Below are 23,540 nucleotides of genomic sequence, written 5' to 3' on the forward strand. Positions count from 1 at the left end.
CCTCCGGGCTCCGGGCTGCACCTGCAGGCTTCTCACTTCTCTGGGAAGCTTCTTGCTGGCCCTGGGGTGGGGCCGCACTACCCCTGTTCTCTCCGAGAGCCCGGGATGCTGACAGCCTCCGAGGGAGGCATCCTGTTTGTCGAAAAATAAAGCGGCAGTTAAAGCAGGGTTGCGAGAGCGAGAAAACCGCAGGCCTGCGCGCCGCTGATAAGGGCGGGCGGCAGCTTTTGCAGAAGCTGGATCGTTCGACGTAATGGCACAGAATTTGGAGCCCATAGTTAATCTCCAGCCTACTCTAGGATCCTGTGGCACGCACTTCAAAATGTGCGTTTTCTACTCACATCTAATCACTAAGAAATCTGGCTGGAAGCCCACCCCTTGTATGCAAAATCACAGGGAGGCCTCACTGTCGAGACCGCCTGGGTCCTGCCAGAGGCAGTGCCCTCAGGTACAGAACCAGGTTCTGCTGAATTTTGCTCAGGCCTGAAGTTGCATGAAGATTCTACTTAGACTTCTTCAAAATCAGTCAAAGACTTCCTGTTACAGAATTTAATGTGGAAGACCCCCGGGGAGGCAGGGTTGATAAATGCAAATTCTTGCTCTCCGCCCTGACTCATGGTTTCCCAGGGCAGGTGTTAAGGGACACTGCACAGTGGTCTACAGGTTCGGGTCCAGCCCTTGGATTGGGTATTCAGTTCTACCCTTCCCTGTGGGCTGCTGCGGCTGCTCCACTGCCCTCGAGCATCCCTCCAGCCTCTCATCCGCATCCTCCCTGGCCCTGGTATAAGATGACTCCCATCTTCCTCTTTGAACCCTTCTCAGTTCACAGCTTCTCCTATAACAATCGGCGACTTTCCTGGACTGTGGCTGCTTTGGGACAAGTGACATGTTGCTGAGCGCACTCCCTGTTCCCTACGGCCCCTGAGCTTGGGTTTTTCTCCCCCAACTAACTGGTGAGTTCCTTGAAGGTTGTTTGTTCATGCAGCTCAATCTCATGTATTTTGGGCCATTAAAATATACACTGTCATGACCACTGGGACCCTTCAGTAGCAAATGGCTCACGGAGGTTAGCAGACACACACAAGCTGGGAAGAAAAATGGGAGTTCCATGAGAATCGGATCCCATGGGTACAAAAGACACAGAGGGCGTGGGGAAAGGGAGCATCTGTCTGCTGTGTGAACTGGGGAGGGGGCTCCTTTTAAGTTCTGCTTGAAACCTAGATCACCAAGTCTGTGAACCAAATGGCGGGTGTCTATTCTTCACCCTCACCCTCCCAAGCCAGGTCTGTGGTGGCTTCTCTTCACGGACAGCTCTTCCTCTTCAGGTCTGGCTGGCTTCCTCCTCGCTTTCTGTCTGGTTGGTGGTCAGCTCAAAAGCTCACCTTCAAGCTAGAGGAACTCTCAGTGTATTACACGCAGCCGGGCAGATGCAAAGATCCGGAGTGTATTAATAAGCTTGCTTTGATCTGAGCTCAGTATCATTTGCTGTGCAGCCTCGGTTCTCATTCTTGGCCACACTGAGTTTCAAGATTTTTGTTCCCTGGGCTCTGAGCTTCTAGGTCATCTTGGACAATGTCATTGTCACAGCATGGGCTGCTCAGGCATCCAGTGGTTCAGGGACATATGCACAGAGACCACCCGAGGGAGACTGGCGCACATTGGGTGCTCCTAACCGACTTTCCAGGGAAAGTAATGTGTTCCTACTGATAGGACGAGGTTGGACCTCTGCACCTCGTCACTGTTCACATCTCGGGCCTGGAGGGTCTTTGCCGTGGGGCTGTCCTGTGCGGTGCACTGTGGCTGGTAGCGTCTTTGGCCTCCGCCTATTAGTTGCTAGTACAGCCTCCCTAGCTCAGCCACATCAACCTTTAAGCATCTCTAGAAATGGACAAATCTCACCGCTCCACTCCTTCCCCCAGTTACACAGCACTGGTATAAAATGTTCTAGGTTGACATTTGTGGAGAAGAAAAGTAATTAGAACAAATACTCTGGCAAGATAAATATGATATCAATAAACGAAAAAACACACAGAACAAGTAGGCCCGCTAGAGAAGGAACGAGGGGACAGATCTTAAGGAAGAACACAAACATTGCAACAGTTAGAAGGGATTAAATCAACTACGACTGGATTAAAACCGTAAAACCCCAAACTGTAAAACTTCTAGAAGAAAATCTAGGGGGAAAGCTTGATATTGGTCTCAGTAAAGATTTTTGGATATGATCCTGGAAATACAAAAGAACAAAAGTGAAAATAGACACATAGGATGACATCAAACTGAAATCTTCTGCAAAGCAAAGTAAGCAATCAACAGAATGAAGAGGCAACATGCAGAATGGAAGAAAATATTTGGAAATTATATATCTAAAAAATACAAGGAGCTCAGACAACTCAATAGTAAGAAAACAAGTAGCCTGACTAAATCACAAGCAAAGACCTGGAAGAATATTTCTCAAAGACCCACAAATGGATGTAAGTATAAAAAAAGGCTCAGCATCAGTGATCACCAGAGAAATGCAAACTGAACCCAAGAGATGACTTCACACCTGTTAAGAGACATGTTACCAAAAAGCCCAGAGAGAACAAGAGCTGGCAGTGACATTAGACAAAAGGGAACTCTTGCACACTGTTGGTGAACATAAGTTAGTAGATACATTTGAAAAATGGTAGGGGAGTTCCTCATAAAACTAAAAATAGAATCACCATATAACCTAGTAATCATATATATATGTATCCCCAAAAGAAATGAAATGAAATCACTATATTGAAGAGATGTGTGCACTCCCCATTGATTACAGCATTATTCATAAGAGCCAAGATAAGGAGTCAGCCTACGTGTGCATCAACAGATTGCTGAATAAAGCAAATGTGGCGTATCAATACAATGGAATACTATACAATCCAGAAAAATAAATCCTTTCATTTGCAAAAAATAAATCCTTTCATAGATGAACCGGGAGAACATTATATTAAATAAAATAAGCCAAACATACACAAATAGTCCATGCTCTCAAATGTGGAATCTAAGAAGCGGTCAGTCTAAAAATGTTGGTATACCATAAATATATACAATTTTATTCACCAATAAAATATTTTAAATAAGGCATTTATTTGGGTGGAGGGACCACTAAAGAACATTCCTGAATGGAACAAAGAGAGTCAGCACTGACAGAATCTTAGTTGTGTATGTGGGCAGAGGTGGGAGCTTCTGGATGACAGATGGACGGGCCTGGTAGAGTGACAGGTACCCAGGGGCTTTGAGGAATGACCAGATACTACAACTGTTTGACCATCACAGGATGGAAGAGGAAGAGGCAGATTCAGCACCACTTGTCCAACACCTCACTGAAGGGAATTTTCCCCTAAATTGAGAGATACAGGAAAAGGGTGCTGGGCACAGTGGGTTGATGTCCAGAGGGACAGACCACACAACCACGCAGCATCCTATTGTCTTTGATCCATTCTTAGAGCAGCCAGTGTGGAATGGACCAGATCTCACTATCATGTGATCAGGCTCTCGGGCCATGGACATCTACTTTCCTCATAGGGGCTCGATTTACAGCACAAACCCATCGGAGCAGAAAGAGGTCCCTGGACTGTGGTGTTTCTCTCCTGCTTCTTACAGACGTGCCCCGCCTCCCTGAGGGACACCCACAGGACTTTTGGCCTGGCAGCCGTGGACAGAAGTTGAACCCGTCTCATGCCTTCTTCTCCTCCCTGTTCCAACACCTCTGCACAGAGCTGCTCAGTGCTCACAGGAGGGGAGGGTGGAACCCAGTCTGCATGGAGGTCCCAGCCCGTGGCTTCCTACTGTCGTTGTGTGCTGACGGCGGGGGATGACCCTGACCTCTTCTGATCATCCGCCGTGGGGTTTTTATGCCCCAGCAGTAAACAAGTGGCTGGTGAGGCTCCATCCAACCATCCATCCATCCAACCACCTGTCCATCATTTATCCTGCATCTCCCTCCATCCGTCCACCCATCCAGCCAGCCACCTCTCCATCCATCCAACCACCTGTGCATTCATCATTCATCCTCCATCATCCAGCCACTCACCCATCCACCCATCCATTTCTTTTTTTTTTACCCTTCCAACATTTGTTGAGTGCTCGCACCCTGCCAGGTTCTGTGACTAAAGACATAAGTGAGACGTGGGACTCTCTCAGGTGCTCAGTCTCTGGGAGCCCGCCTCCTGTTTGGGGGGTGCCTCACTGAATAAACTTGAGCCTGACGGAGAACGTGGCCCTTGGCCCGAGCTCCCAGTGGACGCCCCAGAACACTTGCTCCTCTAGTGTCACTCTGGCAGTCCAGCTGCATGAGGGAGCGAAGGCAACTGGAGTGTGTGTGTGCCAGGTCTGTGACGGGGACAGGGTGGCCGGGGGCACACTCTGGGCTCTCCCAACACCTTGTGCAGACACAAGCCTCAGCTTTCAGAACCTGCTCAGTGCCTTTGCTGGACCGAGCCGCAGCCCTGTCACGCGGCTTCAGGGACTCTGCTACCAGGAACTGTGGAGGGAACGCAAGACATTCAGAGGAGCACGGAGCAGCGACCCCCCAGAGGGGACTCGAACATACAGTGTAGAAAAATGAAATCCAACGTGCTCTGGGGTTTCTGGACCTTTTGACTAAGTCTACCATCTGTAGATCCTTGAAGTCTATCACTGCCTGCTACTCTCAGTTACTTCTCTCTGATGTTCAAAAAAAATCCTTGTGGGAGATGATCTCCACGAGGAAAAGAGAAGGAAAAGGAGGTTCTCAAAGTTAGGCACCACAGGATCAGAACTATGGCCCTGTGCACTTCAAACCCAGTTTAAAAAGAGTCCAGGTCTCCTCAGTCACTGAGTCCCCATCCTGTCCCCATGACATCAGTCATCAAAGATGGAGATGTCCCATTTTAAGTTTATTCCAAAGAGCCGGAGTTCCCTTGGTCACTCTCTAGAAGTCCACGTCTTGACAACGTGCACAGCTTGGTGGCCGAGTGCCCCTGTCACTCAGGACAGGGTGCAGCTCATAGTGAACACTTTCCATCCTCACCTCCTGCAGGGTGGTCACTTTCTTCTGAATCGTAATGGAGCAGCATGGGACCTCACGTTCCTCCCTTTGCCCTGGGAAAACGGGTAAAACTCGAGGTAGCCGTCCTGGCTTCCTCTGGAAGGTCCTCCTCTGGGTCAGTTCTTGAACTGGCTGTTTGGGTCACGGTCACCTTCCCCCTCTGCCCTTAGCTACGGGAGATGAGTTGGCTGCCCTGATTCCGTGCCTTGCTCACTGACCACCGGTTTGATGGACCAGGGTGGGCTGGAGCAGGGGTTAGGTTAGGCTGCAGGATGCCCCTGTGTTGAGGAGGCTCCAAACCCCACATGCCATTTCCTCTGCTTGGTCGATCAGTAAATGGGAAGTCACGACAGCGTATTGGCTCTGAAGGCTTTTCGGGGGCTCTTTGGTTCTCCTACTCCAGATTGTATCCCTCGGGGCTCACTGGGTGACGCTGGGAGAATCAAAACTTGCTGGGGACAGGGGGTTTGCTAATGGCATCTGGTGGGTGGGACAGGGAAGCTGCTTAACAGCCTGCCACACACAGGACAGACCCCCCCCCCCACAAAGGACAACCTGATCCAAACAGCTACAGCTGGAGACCCTCCAGGGTCAACCGAGGGCCAGCTCAGCCTGCCTGACGCTGTTGGCCTCGAGCGTAACCGCCCACTGTCCTGGCCACCGCTGTCTCCTGCAGGGTGGGCTGTGGGCGAGGAAGGTCCCGGCACAGAGGCACGTGTGGCCAGAGAGGAGGCTCGGCTCAGCCCAGGGCTCTTTCTGTCACACCGAGCCTCGTCCCAAATGTCAGTGATGTGCTGCGGGGGTAAAATGTCACAGGCTGCAAAAATGCATTAGTGACCCTCTGCAGTCCCTGGAAGGGCAGACGCGGGGCTCACGGTTAGACTCGGGTTTTGTGTTGCGTGAAAAACATAAAATGGGAACATGGAGGGACACGGTTTGTAATTGAAAAGTAAACCGGAGTGGAGAGGAAAAGCCCAGGGTGACAGTGTCTGTGAACTAGATGGCGTGGCCATCCCAGCTTCCTGTGCATTTCTAATTCAGGGCTTATAAAGATCCTAGGAGGTCACCACTGTCACCATTACACTGTACAGAGGAGGAAAGGCCGGGACAGAGAGGGGTGGGCATCTGCCCCAGGTGGCTCAGCAGGGCCAGGCAGGAGCAGCCTCTGGGTGCCAGACGCTGTGACCCCACAGGCTGCACCTGAAGCCCTGTCCCTGGCCGCGGGTCGCAGAGAGGCCCCACCAGAGCCCTGAGAGTCGCCTCCCCCGACAAGCCGTGTGGCTTTTGTAACTCTCTCTGCTCCATTTTCCTTTTTGGTTTTATCCAGTGGCAGCGAATCTGCACCTGTATCGTAGGCGTCATGTCCTGGGGGTGCTGGGGATGGAACCCAGCGCCTCGTGGGTGAACGCGCATCCCGCCCGGACCTCAGCCCTCCCGCTCCCACCAGGCTCTCGTTTTGTTGTTCTTTTTAGATGTGCAGGACAGTGGAGAGCATTGTGACACTCATACACACGGGGAGTAGGACATTCTGATTAGGGTCCAGTCTCGTGGTTGGACGTGATATGGAGCGACACTGTCCCGTAGTCCTATACGAGCATAGAAAGTGATGTCCATTCACTCTACTGTCTTTCCTATCCCCATCTCCTTCCCTTCCCTTCATTCCTCTTGACTAATCCAACGAACTTCTACTCCCCGCTGCCTTACTGTGTGTTAGCATCCACATATCAGAGAGAACATTCAGCCTTTGGTTTGTTGGGTTTGGCTTATTTCACTTAGCAATGATAGTCTCCAGCTCCATCCATTTACCTGCAAATGCCATCATTTCATTCTTCTTTGTGGCTGAGTAATATTCATTGTGTATATTTACCACATTTTTTTTATCAGTTCATCTATTGAAGGGCACCTAGGTTGGTTCCATAGCTTAGCTATTGTGAATTGAGCTGCTATGAACACTGATGTGGCTCTGTCACCATAGTATGCTGATTTTAAGTCCTTTGGGTATATACTAAGGAACACGATAACTGGGTCAAATGGTGGTTCCATTCCAAGTTTTCTGAGGAATCTCCATACTGCTTTCCAGAGTGGTTGCACCAATTTGCAATCCCACCAGCAACGACTGAATGAACTTTTCCCCCACACCCTTGTCAGATTATTGTACTTGTATTCTTGGTAATTGCCATTATTTAATCAAGAATGTGAAGAGAGAGGCTATATAATGGGAGAAAGTCTTTGCCACGTGCACCTCAGATAGAGCAGGAATCTCCAAGATATTCAAAGAACTAAAAAACTTGACACCAAAAAACAAATAACTCAATCAATAAAATGGGCAAAAGATCTGAACAGGCACTTCACAGAAGAAGACATCCACCAGGCTAACAAATACATGAAAAGATGCTCAACATCCCTAACCATTAGAGAAATGCAAATTAAAACTACCCTGAGAGCCTCTCGCTCCAGCCAGAATGGCGATTCTCACAAGGCTTTTAATTGAGAAAGACGAAGGGAGCAGCGACTGGGGACAGGGGAGCACCTGGTGACTGCTACTTGTTCTCATGATTTGTGTCACCATGTGCCTGGATTACGGTGTGACTTTCACCCTCCAACCCCAATGGCCCAGCGCTGCTGGAAGGACAGGCTGGGGCTGCCTGGCCTCCCTCTCCCTCCCCTGGGGTGTGGGTCCAGCTTCCCAGAGAGCCAGCCGAGAGGAGGTGGCTGAGGTGACTCCGCTGCCTCTGTTGGTCCTAAACTGGTGTGGTGGAGGTGAGACCTGCCACTCAAGACCGGGGGACACCTGGGCCACAGAGGATGCTGCTGTGGGCTGTCAGTGGGACCTGGGGACTGAGATCCAAGAAAGGACCTAAGTCTTGACCCAAGGGGACAGTGGAGGCCACTACCCGGAGGGAGCAGAGAAGAGGGAGGGAGAGAGGCTCGGCTGGCCGGGTCCTGGTGGTACGCGCAGCACTAACTAGGCATGAAGAAGCTCCCGAGGGCGTTTCCTAAGTCACAAAGTTGTCCCAAATACAGTCTCGAGTTTACCTCCTGGGAGTTTAATTCGCTGCGGATCCTACACCCTGTAGGAGAAAAGCAGCTCCTCTGAGCTTCCCAAGGAGCTTCATTGTTTTACTTTATTATTATTATTTTTTATTGCAGAGCCTAATTAGCTTGAGCACATTTTAATTTGCTCCTATTAAGCTGTTTGCATAGCAACAATTAGAGGCTGGCGCGGCTCCTGCATTTGTACGGACTTTCCGTGGCTGCCCAGGAGCTGGCTCTGGGAAGGGGGGCGTTAATTATTGCACTGCCTACCCACCCGCAGCGTGTCCCGAGGAAGAAGGGAAGGAACTTTCGGTGACTCTATGGTAACTGGCTACAGAACAGTCCGATGGGAAATGCCTTTTCTACAGACACAGGTTGAAAAGGGAAAAAAAAAAAATGAAACCTCAAACCCACTACGTGAAAGAAGGATCCGCAATGACGCAGGAGACGGGTGGCGTGCACTTTTAAAATGACAGATGTTTCTGGAGAAACAGAGACTGATGGTGAAGTCCACCAGTAAGGCCACCTAGCACCAGAGCAGGGAGGGCCCAGTCTACAGGAGGGACTGGGCCACTTCTTGCTGTCTCAGCTCCCTCAGCTGCTTCTGGGTAGAATTTCCAACCACAGCAAGGACTGGATGCACAGTGTTGCGTGGGAGCCTCACGGCCGACCCTGGCCAAGGTCAAGGTCAGAGTCAAGGTCATGAAGGTGCTGGCTCCCAGGGCCTCCCTGCCTCCTGAAGGAGAGGCTCAGATGGGAGGCCCCTGGCTACTGGCTGGATCATTGTGTGTGTTCCTCTGGGTCCCTGGGCCTGGACTAGGGTGGGACAAGAGATGCACCGGGACACAGAATTTAAGGGGGCGTTTTCTCTTAAGGTGGTGCAAGTACAGGGTGGACCCGGATCCTGGGAGCTTCTTGTGGGAAGTGCCTGGCATATGGGACCTAGTCTCCCTCCTGATTGACACCGAGGAGGCTGACAACAGAAACAACGGACTAGTTGGGATGGAGACTGGGCCACGGTTTCTCCCCCAGCATCTTGAGGCAGGCAGGAGGCAGCTGTGGTGTGGAGGCCACGGGGATGAACCTAGCAGGCAGGGGAGGCCTGGACACTAAGGTGGAGACCCAAAGCCCCCGAATGCAACCAGAGCCACAAATGCAGCCCAAGACAGTGAAGGGTGCCCTGGCCTGCAGCCACCCACAGTGCCCACCATGACCCCGGACCTTGGCCTGCCCCTCACTCGGCATGGCCCCGTCTTCTGTGGGTCAGACAGAGCCTTTTCACTCCTACCTGCTGCTCTACGGTAGACAGCGGCTCTGCTGCACAAATGCCTCTGTTTGGACCTGGCCCCTTCATTTCCCAGCAGCCTGCCCTCAGGAAGGTTCTCTCTCTTCTGTAAGCCCCGTCCCTCCATCAGGAGGTATCCATCATGAGAGTCCTGCTTACAGGGCTGGGCAAGGGTTTCATCTGCAAGAAAAGGCTTGGCATAGGCAGGTGCCTGGCATGTAGTATGTGCTCAATAAACACCAGCTGCTACTGTGACCAGTTCTGGTAAGTGTGGGTCGACCCCCTGCCCAGGAGCCCTGGGACCATGCTGCACTGGTGCGTGATGAGGGAAGCAGACCCCATGGTCTTCCTCACAGGTGGCTCATTCGAAGAGCACACAAATGCCCTTGGTGGCATTTTTCCATGTTGCCTTTTACTTTTTGAGTTTCTCTGTGTGTCCAGAGTTTCATACATGGTCACCTCAAATCCTCAAAGTGGAGGTCATTACCGCTTCTTTACCAGCGGGGAAGCTGGGGCTCCGTGAGGCTGAGTCAGTAGTTCAAGTTCACATCAGACAGACGAGACAGAAGCCACCTGATTCCAAAGCCCCCCCCACTCCGCCTCTCTGCTCCTCAGGCCTGTCCCCCTCCCAGTCTCCCCCAGAGACAACTTGTGGGAGAGAACACCGTTCCCTGAACTTGACAAAACCACGCTAGGTACACCTAAGAATATACGACAGTGAATTCCACTTTACGCACAGCTACAAAACACTAAATAAAAATTAAATAAGTACAAAGACCCGTCGAACAGAGGAAGGGGAACAGGGAGAGGGAGGAGGGGAGGGAAAGAGGAGGCACTGGGGCCGATACGGAGCAAATTAAATCCCATGCATCCACGATTATGTCAGAATAAACCCTGTTATTAGGAATAACTATAATGCACTAATAAAAGCACTTAGAAGAAGATCTGGCGACCACAGAGGCTGGTGAAAAAGCAGAGAAACTGTGTCCCTCCTGCACTGGTGGTGTGAACGTCCGCGGGCCGAGTCACTGGAGGCAGCTCAGTATTTTCTTAAAAAAACCAAACAGGCAACTACTGTATGACCCTGCTACCGCACCGCCTGGCACTGATCCCAGGGAACGAGAATTTATGTTCACACAAAAATTTATATGTGAATAATTTTAGCGGCTTTATTTATTAATAGCCCCAAACTGGAAACAGCCTACATGTCCTTCCACAGGTGATTTGGTTAAACAAACTGTGGTACATTCACACCATAGAGGAAAAAGGGAAACAGAAAGATGCTTTTATTGCTAACATCACACATTTCCAAAATCTTGGTTTCCTCTGAAGCTTGTGAATCTGACAGTTAAAAATATATGTCATTGTAAAAAACAAAAAAAGAAAGAAAGAAAACAGGAAGCACAACTCCTTGCAGATCCTTCTGGATTGTTGCCTCTGGGGGAAGAGAGAGGCTGAGTCCTTCGGAACAGAGACACAGTATTTGTAGGCCTCTGGGGATTTTCTGATTCAAATTGGGTGACCATGGAGGGCTGAGCAGAATCACAAGTTCTGTTTGAAGCTTATAAACCTCTTTCTAATTTCCATCTGAGGATGTGTTTTATAAGGCAGACGCTGTAATCACACCAGTGCAGCACGCAGGCCTGTAATTGGTAAGGAACTAACTGCCCGGGTCGTGGAGCATGCTCACCAGCTTCTCATCTGTGGCACAATCAGGAGCCGGAGGAGGCTGGGGGAGGCTGCAGGAGGCCCACGTTCAGCAATTCCTGCTGCCTGGACAGAGCTCTGCCTGAGGCAGTGCGTCCTGGGGCGAAGTTCCAGGAGATTCCCCAAAGCATGCACATTTTGAATGATGCCCCCCACCCCGTGTTGGGGGAGGCACTTTGTTTTTCCAGAGAGAGGCCACTTCTGAGTGTATGAGCTTCTCATCAGCAGTGCTGTGAGGACACTGATTCTTGCACTCAAGTTTGGGCAGCAGTGACTTCCTCTCACTTTCCAGAAGCCCTCCCTGTCTGGCTGGGGCCTGGCAGTTGGTGGAACACATCCCTTCTGCATGGACATGCCCATTTGCATTCTGCTCATTTGGATTTCACCATGGACGCTCACCCACACCAACCCAGTGAACCATGACTTGGCCCCGGGGGTGGGCTGTGGTGGTGAAGGGGCTGCTGGGTTTGTGGGAGAAACGTACAAAGGGCTCCAGCAAAGTGGAGGGCCTTTGGGAACAACTGCCTTCCTCATGCAGCCTAAGGAAGGTGCTCAGGACTTAAGGCTCCTCACACGCCGCCCACTTCACAGTCTCACTTTGTCTGCAGGGGTATGGGGTCCAGGGAGGCAGAGGAAACCAAGAGGATTTTGGTGTCTGCTAATTATTTGGACTCCCAGATGGAATCAGCCCCATTGGTCCCGTAGCTGCAAAATTCTGTGGGCAGAAGCTAAGGAGACCTGGTTTTTGGTTCTGACTCAGGCATTGACCGACTGTGGGACCTTGGACAAGTGAATCTTTCTGAGACCCTAAGGTCAGAGTGTTTTAAAATTACTCCATTCAAATATTTCTCTTTCTTTCTAAAAGTTTTGGGAAAAAAAACAGTTACATATAATAGCTGTATATCTACAGCTATATAATTTCAGATCCTCACCAAAACTATATAAAACTACTGTACACAACACTATACACAAAACATAAAACTTACAAAGCACCATCATATGGGGAAAATGCTCACATGTGTCATAGTTCATTGTGTTTTAAACAGATTCATCTACCTCTGTCACACAATTATGTCTTTGTGTCTTTGTTTTGAATATTACCCAGGAAAAGCATATGGAAGGTAAAGTTTTTTTTTTCTTTTTTCAAATGCAGTAATGATGTGGGGTGATTGACAGTTGAACAAAATTTCCTTTGTTGGCATGTCTGAGTTTTTATGCGGTCCCACACCCTTCACAGTCCTAATATTTGTTAAAGGTTGCTAACATTTCTTTCCTCTGGGACTTTGAGGGCAATCACTCTTTTGATCTCTATAAGCAGCGGATCCAACAACAATAAAAGAGCAGCCTGAATTCCTGTTCCTACCTGCGATGTCTACACAATTTCATTTTCACTATTCCTGCCACACTAGGAAGAGGGCTGAGCTAAGAGCCAACCTCTGAAGACGTAACCACCTTGTCCCTCCTTGGGGTTCCTCTGGACCCTTGCATGTGGCCTCAGATCTGATAAATTATACACTTTCAAAGCGGGTTAGTGTCAAGCTCATTATGAGTGTTAGGGAACCCCACAGGCGCGGCCTGCAGGTGGTGTGTGATGGGGTTTTCGTGTGTGGGGTTCAGAGTGCAACAGAAGCTGTGTAAGAAAGTGCCGCATGCTGAGGTGGTGTTGAAAGTGCTCCCAGGGAAGATAACGTGTGGACCAAGGCATTTCAGCTAAACTGCGTTCTTCTCTGCACCTTCTGAGGCTATAGGAATAAAAAACATTGAAGGCTCCTCGCCGTACACAATTTGCATAGGAAAAGGAAGTGAGCAAGGAGACAGCTTCTTTGATGTCATCTTTTGCCTCCCCTGGTACAACTTACCCCGATGGAATGTGGTCTGTGTGACATGTGCTGGGTTCAGTGTCCTTTCATTTGCTCTCTTGAAGACACCCCTATCTGGCAATTCGACTACTGCAATATTTTCTAGACCTTCCTTCAGGGTCTACAAATAATGAAGCACCCAGTCTGCAAAATCTTGTCCATTTCAGCAGCATGTGAGTGCCACCAAGACCTCTGAGGAGAGGAGACCGAGGCTGCTCTGTGGCATTGCCCCCAGGCTATAATCGATGGATTGCTCACATTCGGTCAATGCGTTCTCCATCTAAGACCAGAAGAGATTCTTTTGAGGAATCAGTGTTCACAGGGAACACCCAAAGACCAGGAGCACAAGCTGGACGGTGGACAAACCAGGGAAAGCAGAAACTCGGCAGAATGTGAGAAGTGCCTATTTCTCTCTCCCAGCGGGTGTGGCTTCCAGACGTGGTATGTGGAGCCTGGACTTAGAATCAATTTAACACGGGCTTCACATGCACACAAAGAGGCGTCAGTCTTGAAATCAGCAGAGCGCTGAGCAATCCCGACTACGAAACTGAGATTTCTATTTTTGGTGACTCCCCAAATGCTTCCTTTGGAGCCCCTCTAATGTCTGTTTAAAAAGAAGTCCATCTAAAAATAGACAGTGAGGAGCATGAAGCCAAGGGGTAGCTCTGCGTACAAGACCCACAATCCTCTGAGTGAACACCGATCTCACAAAATGGAAGGTCTGTGTTATTTCCTATCGCAAGGAAAAAACCTGAATAAGGACTTTCTTTCCTTTTTCTCAGGTTTTGCAAAGGAAGCATTGACTCAGGGAGACAGATTTGCATCCACACTCAGGAAGTAGACAGTAGTTACAAGGCAAAAGTAATGTGTGTCTTGCAGCAATACGAAGCAGAGATCAGCATGAAATCTCCTAGACAGACAGCAGTTATCTGCCTTTCGGATTTCTATGAAAGATAAGAACACATTTAGGTAAACCTAAGGCGGATCATTTGAAGGAAAGTTTCACTCAAGAAATTCCGTAGAGGGTTGGCAGTGTAGCTCAGTGGGAGAGCACTTGCCTAGCATGTGTGAGGCTCTGGCTGCAGTTCCCAGCATGCGCGCGCACACACACACACGTATCTGCAAAGAGATTAGGGTTTTGGGTGATGGAGTTTTGAGAATTTAAAAAGAATGAGAAAGAGAGAGAGAGAAAAAAAGGAATCATTGCCATCTATTCGAGCCAGGTGTGGCAGCTCTGATGAGCTCCGTTCTGGGAGAAATGGGGCTGTGTTCCTTTTGCTCACGATGGTCTCACGATGGTGAGCAAGTATGATTCTGGGCTTTGGCATTGAAAATTGATCTGACCTTGTCTCCCATTAAGCCTGCTCTCTGCCCTGCCCCACCCCATTTCCTATTGTTTTGCTTGCAATTAGCCAAGAATAAATACCAACCCCCCACATCCATCTACCATTCCAGGGACTCAGGAAGAAGTGAGTGTTTGCGCACGCTTTGTAACTACTGTCTACTTCCCGAGTGTGGATGCAAATCTCTCTCCCTGTGTCAATGCTTCATTTACAAAACCTGACACCCTGGGTGTCCTGGGAGGGTGGAGGACCTTCCAGGAACCTCTGTGGAGACCAAAGTCCATTATATAACATGGCAGAGTGTTGGCTATAACCTGTGCGCGTCTTCCCCACATTTAACGCACCCTGGATTACTTGTCATACCTAACACCAGGTAAGTGCCATGGACACAGGCTTGTTATACTGTGTTGTTTAGGGACTAATGAAAAGGGAAAGTGGGTCCATGTTCAGGGCAGACACAGTGTCCTTCCCTGAATACCTTCCACCTGCAGTTTGTTGAATCTATGGATGAGGAAGCCCTGGATACTCGGGGCTGGCTCTATTTCCAGCACACCCCTGGCACGGACAACAAACCCTACAAGACGTAATTGGAAGGAACAGCCTGCACAACAAGGGTCTTTGGTGCCAGGTACAGTGGATGCTAAACAGCCTCACTCAGTTCCAATCCCATCCTCCTACCTCTCAGCTCTTCTCTACTCTGTGGGCAGAAAGTGACAATTCCACTGTCCTAGGCCATTTCCAGCCAGAGGCTTGTGACAACAGTTCTTGCCTACATGATATGGAGGCTTCCTTTCCCGAATGAAAAGACCAGGCCCCACAAGGAGAAGAGCTAGAGGTCTCCCCGCTCCTTCCCTCCTGGACAGATCTTGTGAGGGACCATCTTGCCCTGGTTCAAATGGTGGAACCAAAAGCAGAGGCATCCTGCATTCCTCTGTAGCAGCTCTGGGTTGCTGGCCGATGACCATCTCTCTACACACAGACCAGCGCCACCTGCCAGACCACTGTGGCCAGCTTCTCCTTTATGTGTAGGTGAACACAGTTCTCACAGATAAACCCAAGCAAGAGCTTCACTCTCTTTCTGTTGTTGTAATAAAGTGCATCATTTGCTGAGGTTTCAGATACAGGACTCACTGATTTCCCCATCTTCGTTCCTCCAGTATCATTCAATGTGATCAGGAGGACAGAGACGAAGGAGAAAGGTAGAGGAGAGAGAAAGATCCAGGAAGCCAAGAGAGGATGAGAGTATGTCTGTCCAACAGAGTGGAGCCTGGGCCACATCTGGGTGTGTGTGAGCTCATCTTGCCAGAGGTCAAGGGGACCTGAGGTTTTGAACCCTGTGATCACGAGCCTCCCCCATCTTCTTACAGCACTCCTGATCTTGTCCATAGTTTGCAAAGGTCTCAGAGGAAATGCTCCCTTTCCACCACTCAAGGACACCACAGTTATGTTTCTCTGCAGGAGGTTGGGGAAGAGGTCCAGAAAACACATAACCTTGGTTTGAATTGATATTATTACATGTAGCCCCCCCCCCCAAAAAAAAAAAAGAAGAAGAAAGGAAAAGAAAAAGAAAGGGATTGGTGGCACCAGGGAAAGTGCTTGCAGATTTTAGTGTCTATTTGGGCAACAGAACTGCTTCTGCAGATTTCTCTAAAGAATAAAATTTTGGGGAAAAAAATAGTGAATGTTGGAATCTGACTTCCATGTGCAAAAGGGCAGGATAAGTTTTCCTAACTAAAAAAAAAAAAAAAAAGAAGAAGAAGAAGACATAAAAATTGCTTTGTGGTGTTAAACTAAAAAGATTGGTGATGTGTTTTATGATTAAGGTGGTCAAAGATTTTGAACAGGAACTTGGTGACTCTGAGGCAAGCTGGCTGAGAACACTATTAGCCCCTTTTGCAGAACTCAAACGAGACAAAGACATTTGTTGACTCATCTAGGTCACTGGGAAGTTACCTGAGAAACTGAAAATGTGCATGAGTTTCCTGTGTGGGCCTCCCCACCCGCCCCAACCAGACCCAAAGCCAAAGCTGCCTTGTCTCTGAGCTTTGACAAAGGGCACGAAGACAAATGTCGCCGAGAAGGGAGGAAATGGCCAGCTTCAGAGCCCTGGAGAAACTGCACGTGGCTCAACAGGCAAATGGTTGTTTCCTTCAGCAGAACCTTCCAGAAAACAAAGCTACCCAGAACTCCCAGCCAGGGGAACCACCTCTACTGTCCCTGTGTGTTCAGACCCAAGACTGTGTTGCAAGGTGTCCCAATTAGCCTCTGTCTTTAAAAGCTCGCCCTGCGAAGTGGAATTCCACAAAGGGCTCTTGCTCTTTTTCTGGCCTCTTTATGGCCACTGACAAAGGATCATCAGACCAACAGATGGGCCCGTGAGCTCACGGCCTCCCATGCCCCATATGGGGTCCTATAGTTCTACCTGGGCCAAGGCTGGACCCCCAGCCTAGACTACCCTTTCCCTGCTCTACCCTCCCCATCTTCTCTGCCAAGTCCTGCGGGGAGCGTTTTCTCCTAGAGCAGACAGAAGTTGACCAAGTAATTGCCATTTTAGGGAACTGAGTAGCTTTGATAAGTAGCCATCGTTAACTCCTAACTGCCTGCTCGGCGTGACTGGGCCACCCACTTGCCACAGGTTATTTAATGGAGTCTGCAGTGCTCTTTTTGTTGATAGGCATTGCAACTGTCCTCAATTTGCAGATGAGGAAACTGAGGCTCAATAGAGAAGCTCTGTATGCTATTTGACCAAAGCCAGGAGAGACAAGAAGGAATAGGCCCCACGGTGTCCCCGAACATGCCCGACTTTCAGACTCCCTGTCTGTGCCCTTCTAATAGGGACTGCTCTTAAACACCCAGCCAGGCCCCACCTCTCTATGAAGGCCTGTGAGTGTGCACGGGCTATAAGTCCTCCTCTGTCCCAGCACGAGGCAGGCCTTGCTGCCCCTGTAAGGGACTACATCACTTTTAAGCACACCTTCCACACCTATGTCCATAAGACAGAAAAATCTCCCTGCTGCAGGTTTTTGCCCTTTTAAAATGTAAGCATCTCACTTAACAAGACCCTGTCTCAAAATAAAAACAAAATGGGCTGGAGATGTGGCTCAGTGGTTGAGGACCCCTGGGTCTAATGCTCTGCTACCAAAACAAGACAAAACTGAAGCATCTCAAAATTGCCATTTTGTTGTTCTCAAAATTTTCTCAGTGTGCAAATAAATTAAATAGCAAATGGTACAAATATGATATTTAGATAGTATTTTTTTTCACATTTAAAAAAATAGTTTCAAAATGCCTGGGCAGTTTTAGATCTGAAACTCTATCTCAGGAGACCTGATTCTTCAACAGCCTGGAGAGCAGCCAGGATCCTTGTACCACAGAGTCCTACAGGTCAGGAGCGTGGGACTTCCTGAGACACACCATTAGGGACTACAGTGGATCCCAATCCCCCTACCCGGCATTCAGAGGTTGAAATCCCAATCCCCAGTCCCTCAGAAGGTGACTATTTGGACCTTTAGATAGACTGAGATATTGGTGTAGGCCTGAATCCAATGTTCCTGATATCCCTTTAGGAGGAGATCAGGACAAAGACATACCCAGGAACAGCCATTCGTGGACAGGGAGGAGACTGCTACCCACAAGGCAAGGAGAGAGACCTCAGGAAAAATCAACCCTGCCGACACCTTCACCTCAGATGTCTGGCCTCCAGAACCAGGAGGAACACATTTCTGTCATTCACACCACTGAGTCTGTGGTATTTTGATCTGGCAGCCTGAACTGACCAACACAGATTTCACACGGTGGCCGATGCCATGGCCGGTTTAATCCATGGCTTTTTAAAGTCTTCAGTTGGGCTAGAAGAAGTGTTTGGATAGATATACACTTTTTAAAACAGTGGCAAACTGGTGCCCATGAAGCAGCGGGTAGCACACGCTAGATCTCATATTCTACAGTCCCCTTTGAAAGGCCCCAGAAGACTGGAGTCACCCAGAAGCAAGCGACAAGTAGTGTTGCTGAGATTTCTACCTGTGGTTCTAGGAACTCAGAGGCACCTCGGCATTCAGACTTTGCATAGACCACTAAGCCACTTCTAAGAACCAGGGTACCTGAGGCATCTTGCAAAAATATGTATGTGCTGGGGCTTTTCCTCTCCACACCTACCGCAGCCCTTTGGGCCAATACATCACCCCTTTCTAGGGGATCAGAGTTGGGGTTCTGCAAGAATTTTATGTTACAAACCACACGTGACCATTCCAGGGAATCTCAATAGCATCTTATCTTCTTTCCTAAGCAAACCAAGTGAGGACCTGGTGTGGTGTGATAGAGAAGAGCTGCACTCTCTGTGGTAGACCACACTCATTTCGCGTGCCAGTGTCTCAGACGCTGGCCTGACTCTCACAAGGAAGGGAACAATGGTTTGCTGGGTCCCACATCTCTCTTTCCCCCCATTTCCACATGGGTATCTGGCTAAAAATGAGTTACGAGTTTCCTCCTGTGAGAATTGCGGGGACTGATAAAGGACCATCCCAGGAAGAAAACAAGACGCTGGGCCGGCTCTCAGTTGCCGCTGGGAGGGAACACAGGCTATAAATTACAGGAGGAGAAGTGACCGCACGGGGCACTGCCAGTGGCCAGGCTGTGGGAACAGGGAGAACTGTGGGGGAGAACAATTCACTAGAGGGGAGAGGGTTACTTCTAGCATCTGAGGCTAAGGTGGTGTCTAAACGCTACCAAAAGAAAGAAAGAAAGAGAGAGAGAGAGAGAGAGAGAGAGATAGTGAAATTTGCCACCTCTCTGCCTCGGTGAGTGGTGTGGACAGTGAATCTGGACAACTAAACCCTTGTATTGATGGATCATTGAGATGAAATTAACCAGGAAGCAGCCACAATTTCACTGGACCCCCAGAAACTAAATCTCCATATTATATTATCAGGTTAGAGATTCCAACCCCAGGTTCTTTTAGCCAGGGGGAAGGACAAAGACCTTCACAGATGAGCCCTTCTGAGCCCTGCGCTGCGGGGGGTGGCCCCTTGAAAGCTGGCTGGCCCTTGTTCCTCAAGTGGGGTGGTTGGGATGGCTCTCCTGGGGCACAGCAGTCCTGAGGCTCCGCTGGGACTCGGCTCCTCCTATTTCCTGGTGTCTGCAAAGGTCACCATGTCCCCTAATTATCTTTGCTGTTGGGACAGTAAGAACAGCTCTAAGAGCCAGCACTACAGGCTGACCGCCAACCTTACCGCCCAAGGGAATGTTCAAAAATTTCCTGAATCTGCTTTCCTGAGTTGATAAAATAGGAAACAATAAATGTTTGGAGGGGGTACTGAAAGCGGAGTAAACGCAGGAAGATCTCTTTTCTGTTATTCTACAAATATTGCTTCCTTTGCCTGTTAGCAGCCCAGAGGAAATGCAGCGAGGGGGCAGATCGCAGCTTTGCACCAGGGCCCGGTGTCTGCTGTGCCCGCAGCACGACTCTGCAAGGCGTGTGACTCACTCGAGTCCGCATGATTCAACTTCACTACATTTCCTCAGCTGCCAGGAAAGGAGCACTTGAAAACCTTTTAATTTGAAGGTTGGAATCAGTTAATGACTTGCTTTCCTCCCTTCTCCCTCTATCCTCCCCATCACCCCACTGCGCGCACACTCACAGGAACACGCGGACGCGCAGGCGCACATGCACAGCTCTGCCAAGTTTTTAAATTTCAGGGACCCGGAAGCACAGAAGCTCTGTGGCATTCACAATGGCATTTGTGGTGACACAGTGGCTGGCAAACCCTCTGCATTCCCCTGCACACTTGACTGTATGAATAAATAATGAGTCACAGATACTGTTTGGGTGTGCTTGAGAGTTTGTAGCCAGAAAATTAATTATTCCCCCATCCCATCCCACTCCACCCGGGCTCTGCCAAACCATCAAGCCACACTGAACATCGGTCAAAGTGTGTGCCTTGACACACTGTGAAGCCTTCGTGACATTTTTACGGCATTATTTTTGTCTAAGCATAGCCTTCTTTTACCACTAAAGATACACAGTACACACATATACACACACAGCCACTCATGGCTCAACCCCAGCTTTGCATACTTTAAGATACTGGGTGCAAAAAATGCAGACAGGTTTTGCACACTAACTGAGCCTCTTTGTAAGCATGCAGTCTAACGATTTTAGCTGCGAGAATGCTTGACTTAGGAGACGTCCTCATTGCTCTTTTTGACAGAGACCTCATAGGCGACAACTTGCCTTCTTCCTCTCTTGAAAGACACTGGTTGCCTCTTTGCAATGAGGCTACAAGGGAAAACACAGCATAACCCCAATCTGATGGTTTAACCTAAGCACATCAGCCCGGAGGTTCCTGGGCTCTGCTTTTGGGGACAGCAGAGCTGCCACAATGGCCGTGGTTGAAGGCGTATCCATCAGCCTCCTCCAGCCCACACTGGCTCCAGCCCTCCCAGCCGGCTCAGTACACGTGCCTGCTGAGCCCCGGGGCAGGCTGCAGCCTGGGCCACACAGCAAGCTGAGTTAAGCATAACTCAGACAGACTCATTCCACCCCACATGGGAACCGCCACCAAAAGCCAGGGAGCTTCGTCAAGCCTCCTAATCTCTAGGACTTTAAGCAAGAACATCACAACTTCCCCGCACTTGACAGCTCTCACACACTGACCGAACACTTCAACAGCTTAACTAAGCATTTCTTCAAACATTTCTGAAGAGCTGCCTTCTGGTGAAAAAGTAATCCAATAGCCTGGTAATCACACGCCTCGGTCTGAATTCCTCCCACCCCACCGACAGAGAACTGCCGGCTCCGAGGTGCATCTGCACCGAGGTCCAACAGGCTGCCATTTCCTTACACGCAGAGCTGAGCAAAAGTAGATATTAAAAGACCAGCGGGTACTCACCTCTCATGAAGCACTGTGGGTACGAAGGAAATGACTCAAATATGCTGTCTGAAGCCATCGCTTCCTTCTGAAAATGTACCCTCTTCTGAAGGCAGGGGATTCAATGATTTACCTTAAGAGCGAAAACCAAGAAAGGTCACTGTTTCAACCTCACCTCTCCCCATGGCTCCTTGCATCTCTTTTTCCTCCCCCTCCACACCACTGGGACTCCCCAAGCCTTATGAAAAATGTACCTTCGCGAAAACAAATATTCAAATTGTTAAAGATTAAGAAGGGGGGAAAAAAAAAGCGCCGCTTTGGCTGTGGGTTGAGGATGCTCACCACTCTGCGAAACCCTGTGGTTTGCATTCAGTGTGATTCGTCCTGCCTGCTGACCACTATGCCGGGCTCAGACTTCTGACACTGCCAGCCTACCCAACTTGTGGTTCTGTGGTTGTTTATGAGGCCCAAAGAAGTTTTCACACAACCCAAATTACAAATTTAACTGTTCCCCTTTCCACAGCTCATGTTAATTGGTTCTTGCCAATCATGTGACTTAAGTGATGTCAATTTTTTTTTTTTTTTAACTTTCTGAGCAATGTCCCTCCTTCTCTCCACCTGCCCTCCCCCAGGCTGGGTAAGAAAATAGTCGAGTGCAGTTTGCAAGAGAGGGAATGTAAAAAAGTGACTCAGTCTCTTATTATATCTCCATGCTCTTTGCCGATTTAGTGTAGCTCGGCTCCTGTTCTTATTTGTGGTTTTTGGAACAACTGATTATTTTGATAAAGATTTCATTGCTGCTTATTCAATAGTAATTCAATGCTGGCATCAAGCTGCTGCTTAGACAGGATGTGGCTGCCATCATCTGAAATGCTGGGCATTAGCTCCAGGAGAGAGTTCAGTCCTTGGTAAAGCCTATAATGGCATAAGTGAAACTATAAAAGGGAAAAATAAATAAAAGGAAATGTTTTGGTGAGAGTCTGACCCCCTAAAAGGGGCTAGCAACTTACTGCTACTTTAAAGCCTGAAAAAAGGAAAGCATTTTAATTTTGAAATGAAAAGATGATTTTAATAAAACCCAAATTATGTGGTTTGGGGCTGGGGCTGTAGCTCAGTGGTAGAGTGCTTGCCCAGCATGCATGAGTCCCTGGGTTCAATCCTGAACACCACAGAACAACAACAACAACAACATGCTGTGGTTTTACTCCCGCATTTCTTCACGCGAAGAGATAAAATCATAGCAGCTCTTAGCAGCCACATCTACACCCACACTCACACACCAAGTAGGAAGCTACAGGAAAACAAAGAAAGAATGTCTGCATTCTGGGATGAAACGGTGGCTCTTCTGTAACTGTCTGTTTTCCCCCCCCCAATCGAGGTCTGACTACGGCAGACCTTGCTCATTGTTCAAGTTCAGCTCAGATCAATAGGCTAATTCGCACCTGCAGGTTCCACTCCACTTTGAGCCCCTTGAGACTGCCCCTCCTCATGGGGCTGCCCAGGGAACATCACACAGTTCATCTTCTGCCTTAGGAAGCCAGGCTTGTTTGGAGGAGCTAAAAAATAGGACAATCCTGGTGGGAGTGACCCATTCAGCTCACATATATTTATGTGCTTTTTCTACCCCTTGGTTTTACCTGCTGACAAACAAAGCACATTCTCTTTGTAGTTCCAGGAGGAAGAACGACTTTCCTTTCATAATTAATTTCTTCCTTTCAGTCTGATCTACATACACCCTCGACTCTGCATAAGTCAAGTCTTGACACACACTTGATAGAAACAGTGAGATGAGACGAATCCAGCTTGGCTTCCCAGGAACCACCAGCAAAGGTGTTTTGAAAACTCCGAACCCCCAAATAATCCCTCGCCTCATCTTGGTGCAGGTTGTTCTGCGCACAGAGACCTACTGCGATGTCACCTTCGATGGCACAGTTCTTTCAAAAGGAGCAGACATAAGTTTTACTTACTCCTGTTTTGACCCAAGCAGGAATTGAAACTCTAGAGACTGCTTTCTCTCAGACTGCTGAGAAGTCAGCTCGACAATGTCACACTTTGCTCACATTTAATAGAGTGTAATGCTTGAATTTCTGTTAGGAAGCTCATTGATATCTGAACGCAGTGCTTCTGAAAGCAAGTCCGCGGTTGACAAGATCCACTCATGTTCCTGTGCTGTTAGAGTCCCTAAAATGTCAAGTCTGAGTCAAGGCCCCACTGGGTTCTGTTCTCCCTTCTCCACTGAGGGTGGGGGGCTTCTGGGAGCTGAGGCCCCGTGACTATAGCTGCCATCCCAAAGTCGACTCGGACTTAATTATGACAGAGAAATTCAAGTGGTGATGCACGCCGAGTAATCTGGAGACTATTTCATTTTAGAAAATCCCTGGATGATTTCAGCCT

At 49.0% G+C, this 23,540-nt stretch overlaps 1 protein-coding gene across 4 annotated transcripts in view; it reads right to left on the bottom strand.

The window, feature by feature from the left end:
- The window catches only part of Runx1 (RUNX family transcription factor 1), a 225,902-nt gene extending 204,255 nt beyond the window's left edge, over positions 1 to 21,647 (bottom strand). For all 4 annotated transcript variants that reach the window (XM_048803632.1, XM_015478733.2, XM_048803631.1 and 1 more), the window contains exons 1-2: positions 21,489 to 21,647; positions 21,168 to 21,279 (exon numbers count right to left, since the gene is read on the bottom strand). In XM_048803632.1, coding sequence (XP_048659589.1) covers positions 21,168 to 21,225 — 58 coding nt within the window. In that variant the 5' untranslated portion in view covers positions 21,226 to 21,279; positions 21,489 to 21,647. The remainder of the gene's footprint in view (positions 1 to 21,167; positions 21,280 to 21,488) is intronic.
- Between the last annotated feature and the right edge of the window lie 1,893 nt (positions 21,648 to 23,540).

Source organism: Marmota marmota, unplaced genomic scaffold (genome assembly GCF_001458135.2).
Source record: "Marmota marmota marmota unplaced genomic scaffold, marMar, whole genome shotgun sequence".
Taxonomy (NCBI): Eukaryota; Metazoa; Chordata; class Mammalia; order Rodentia; family Sciuridae; genus Marmota; species Marmota marmota.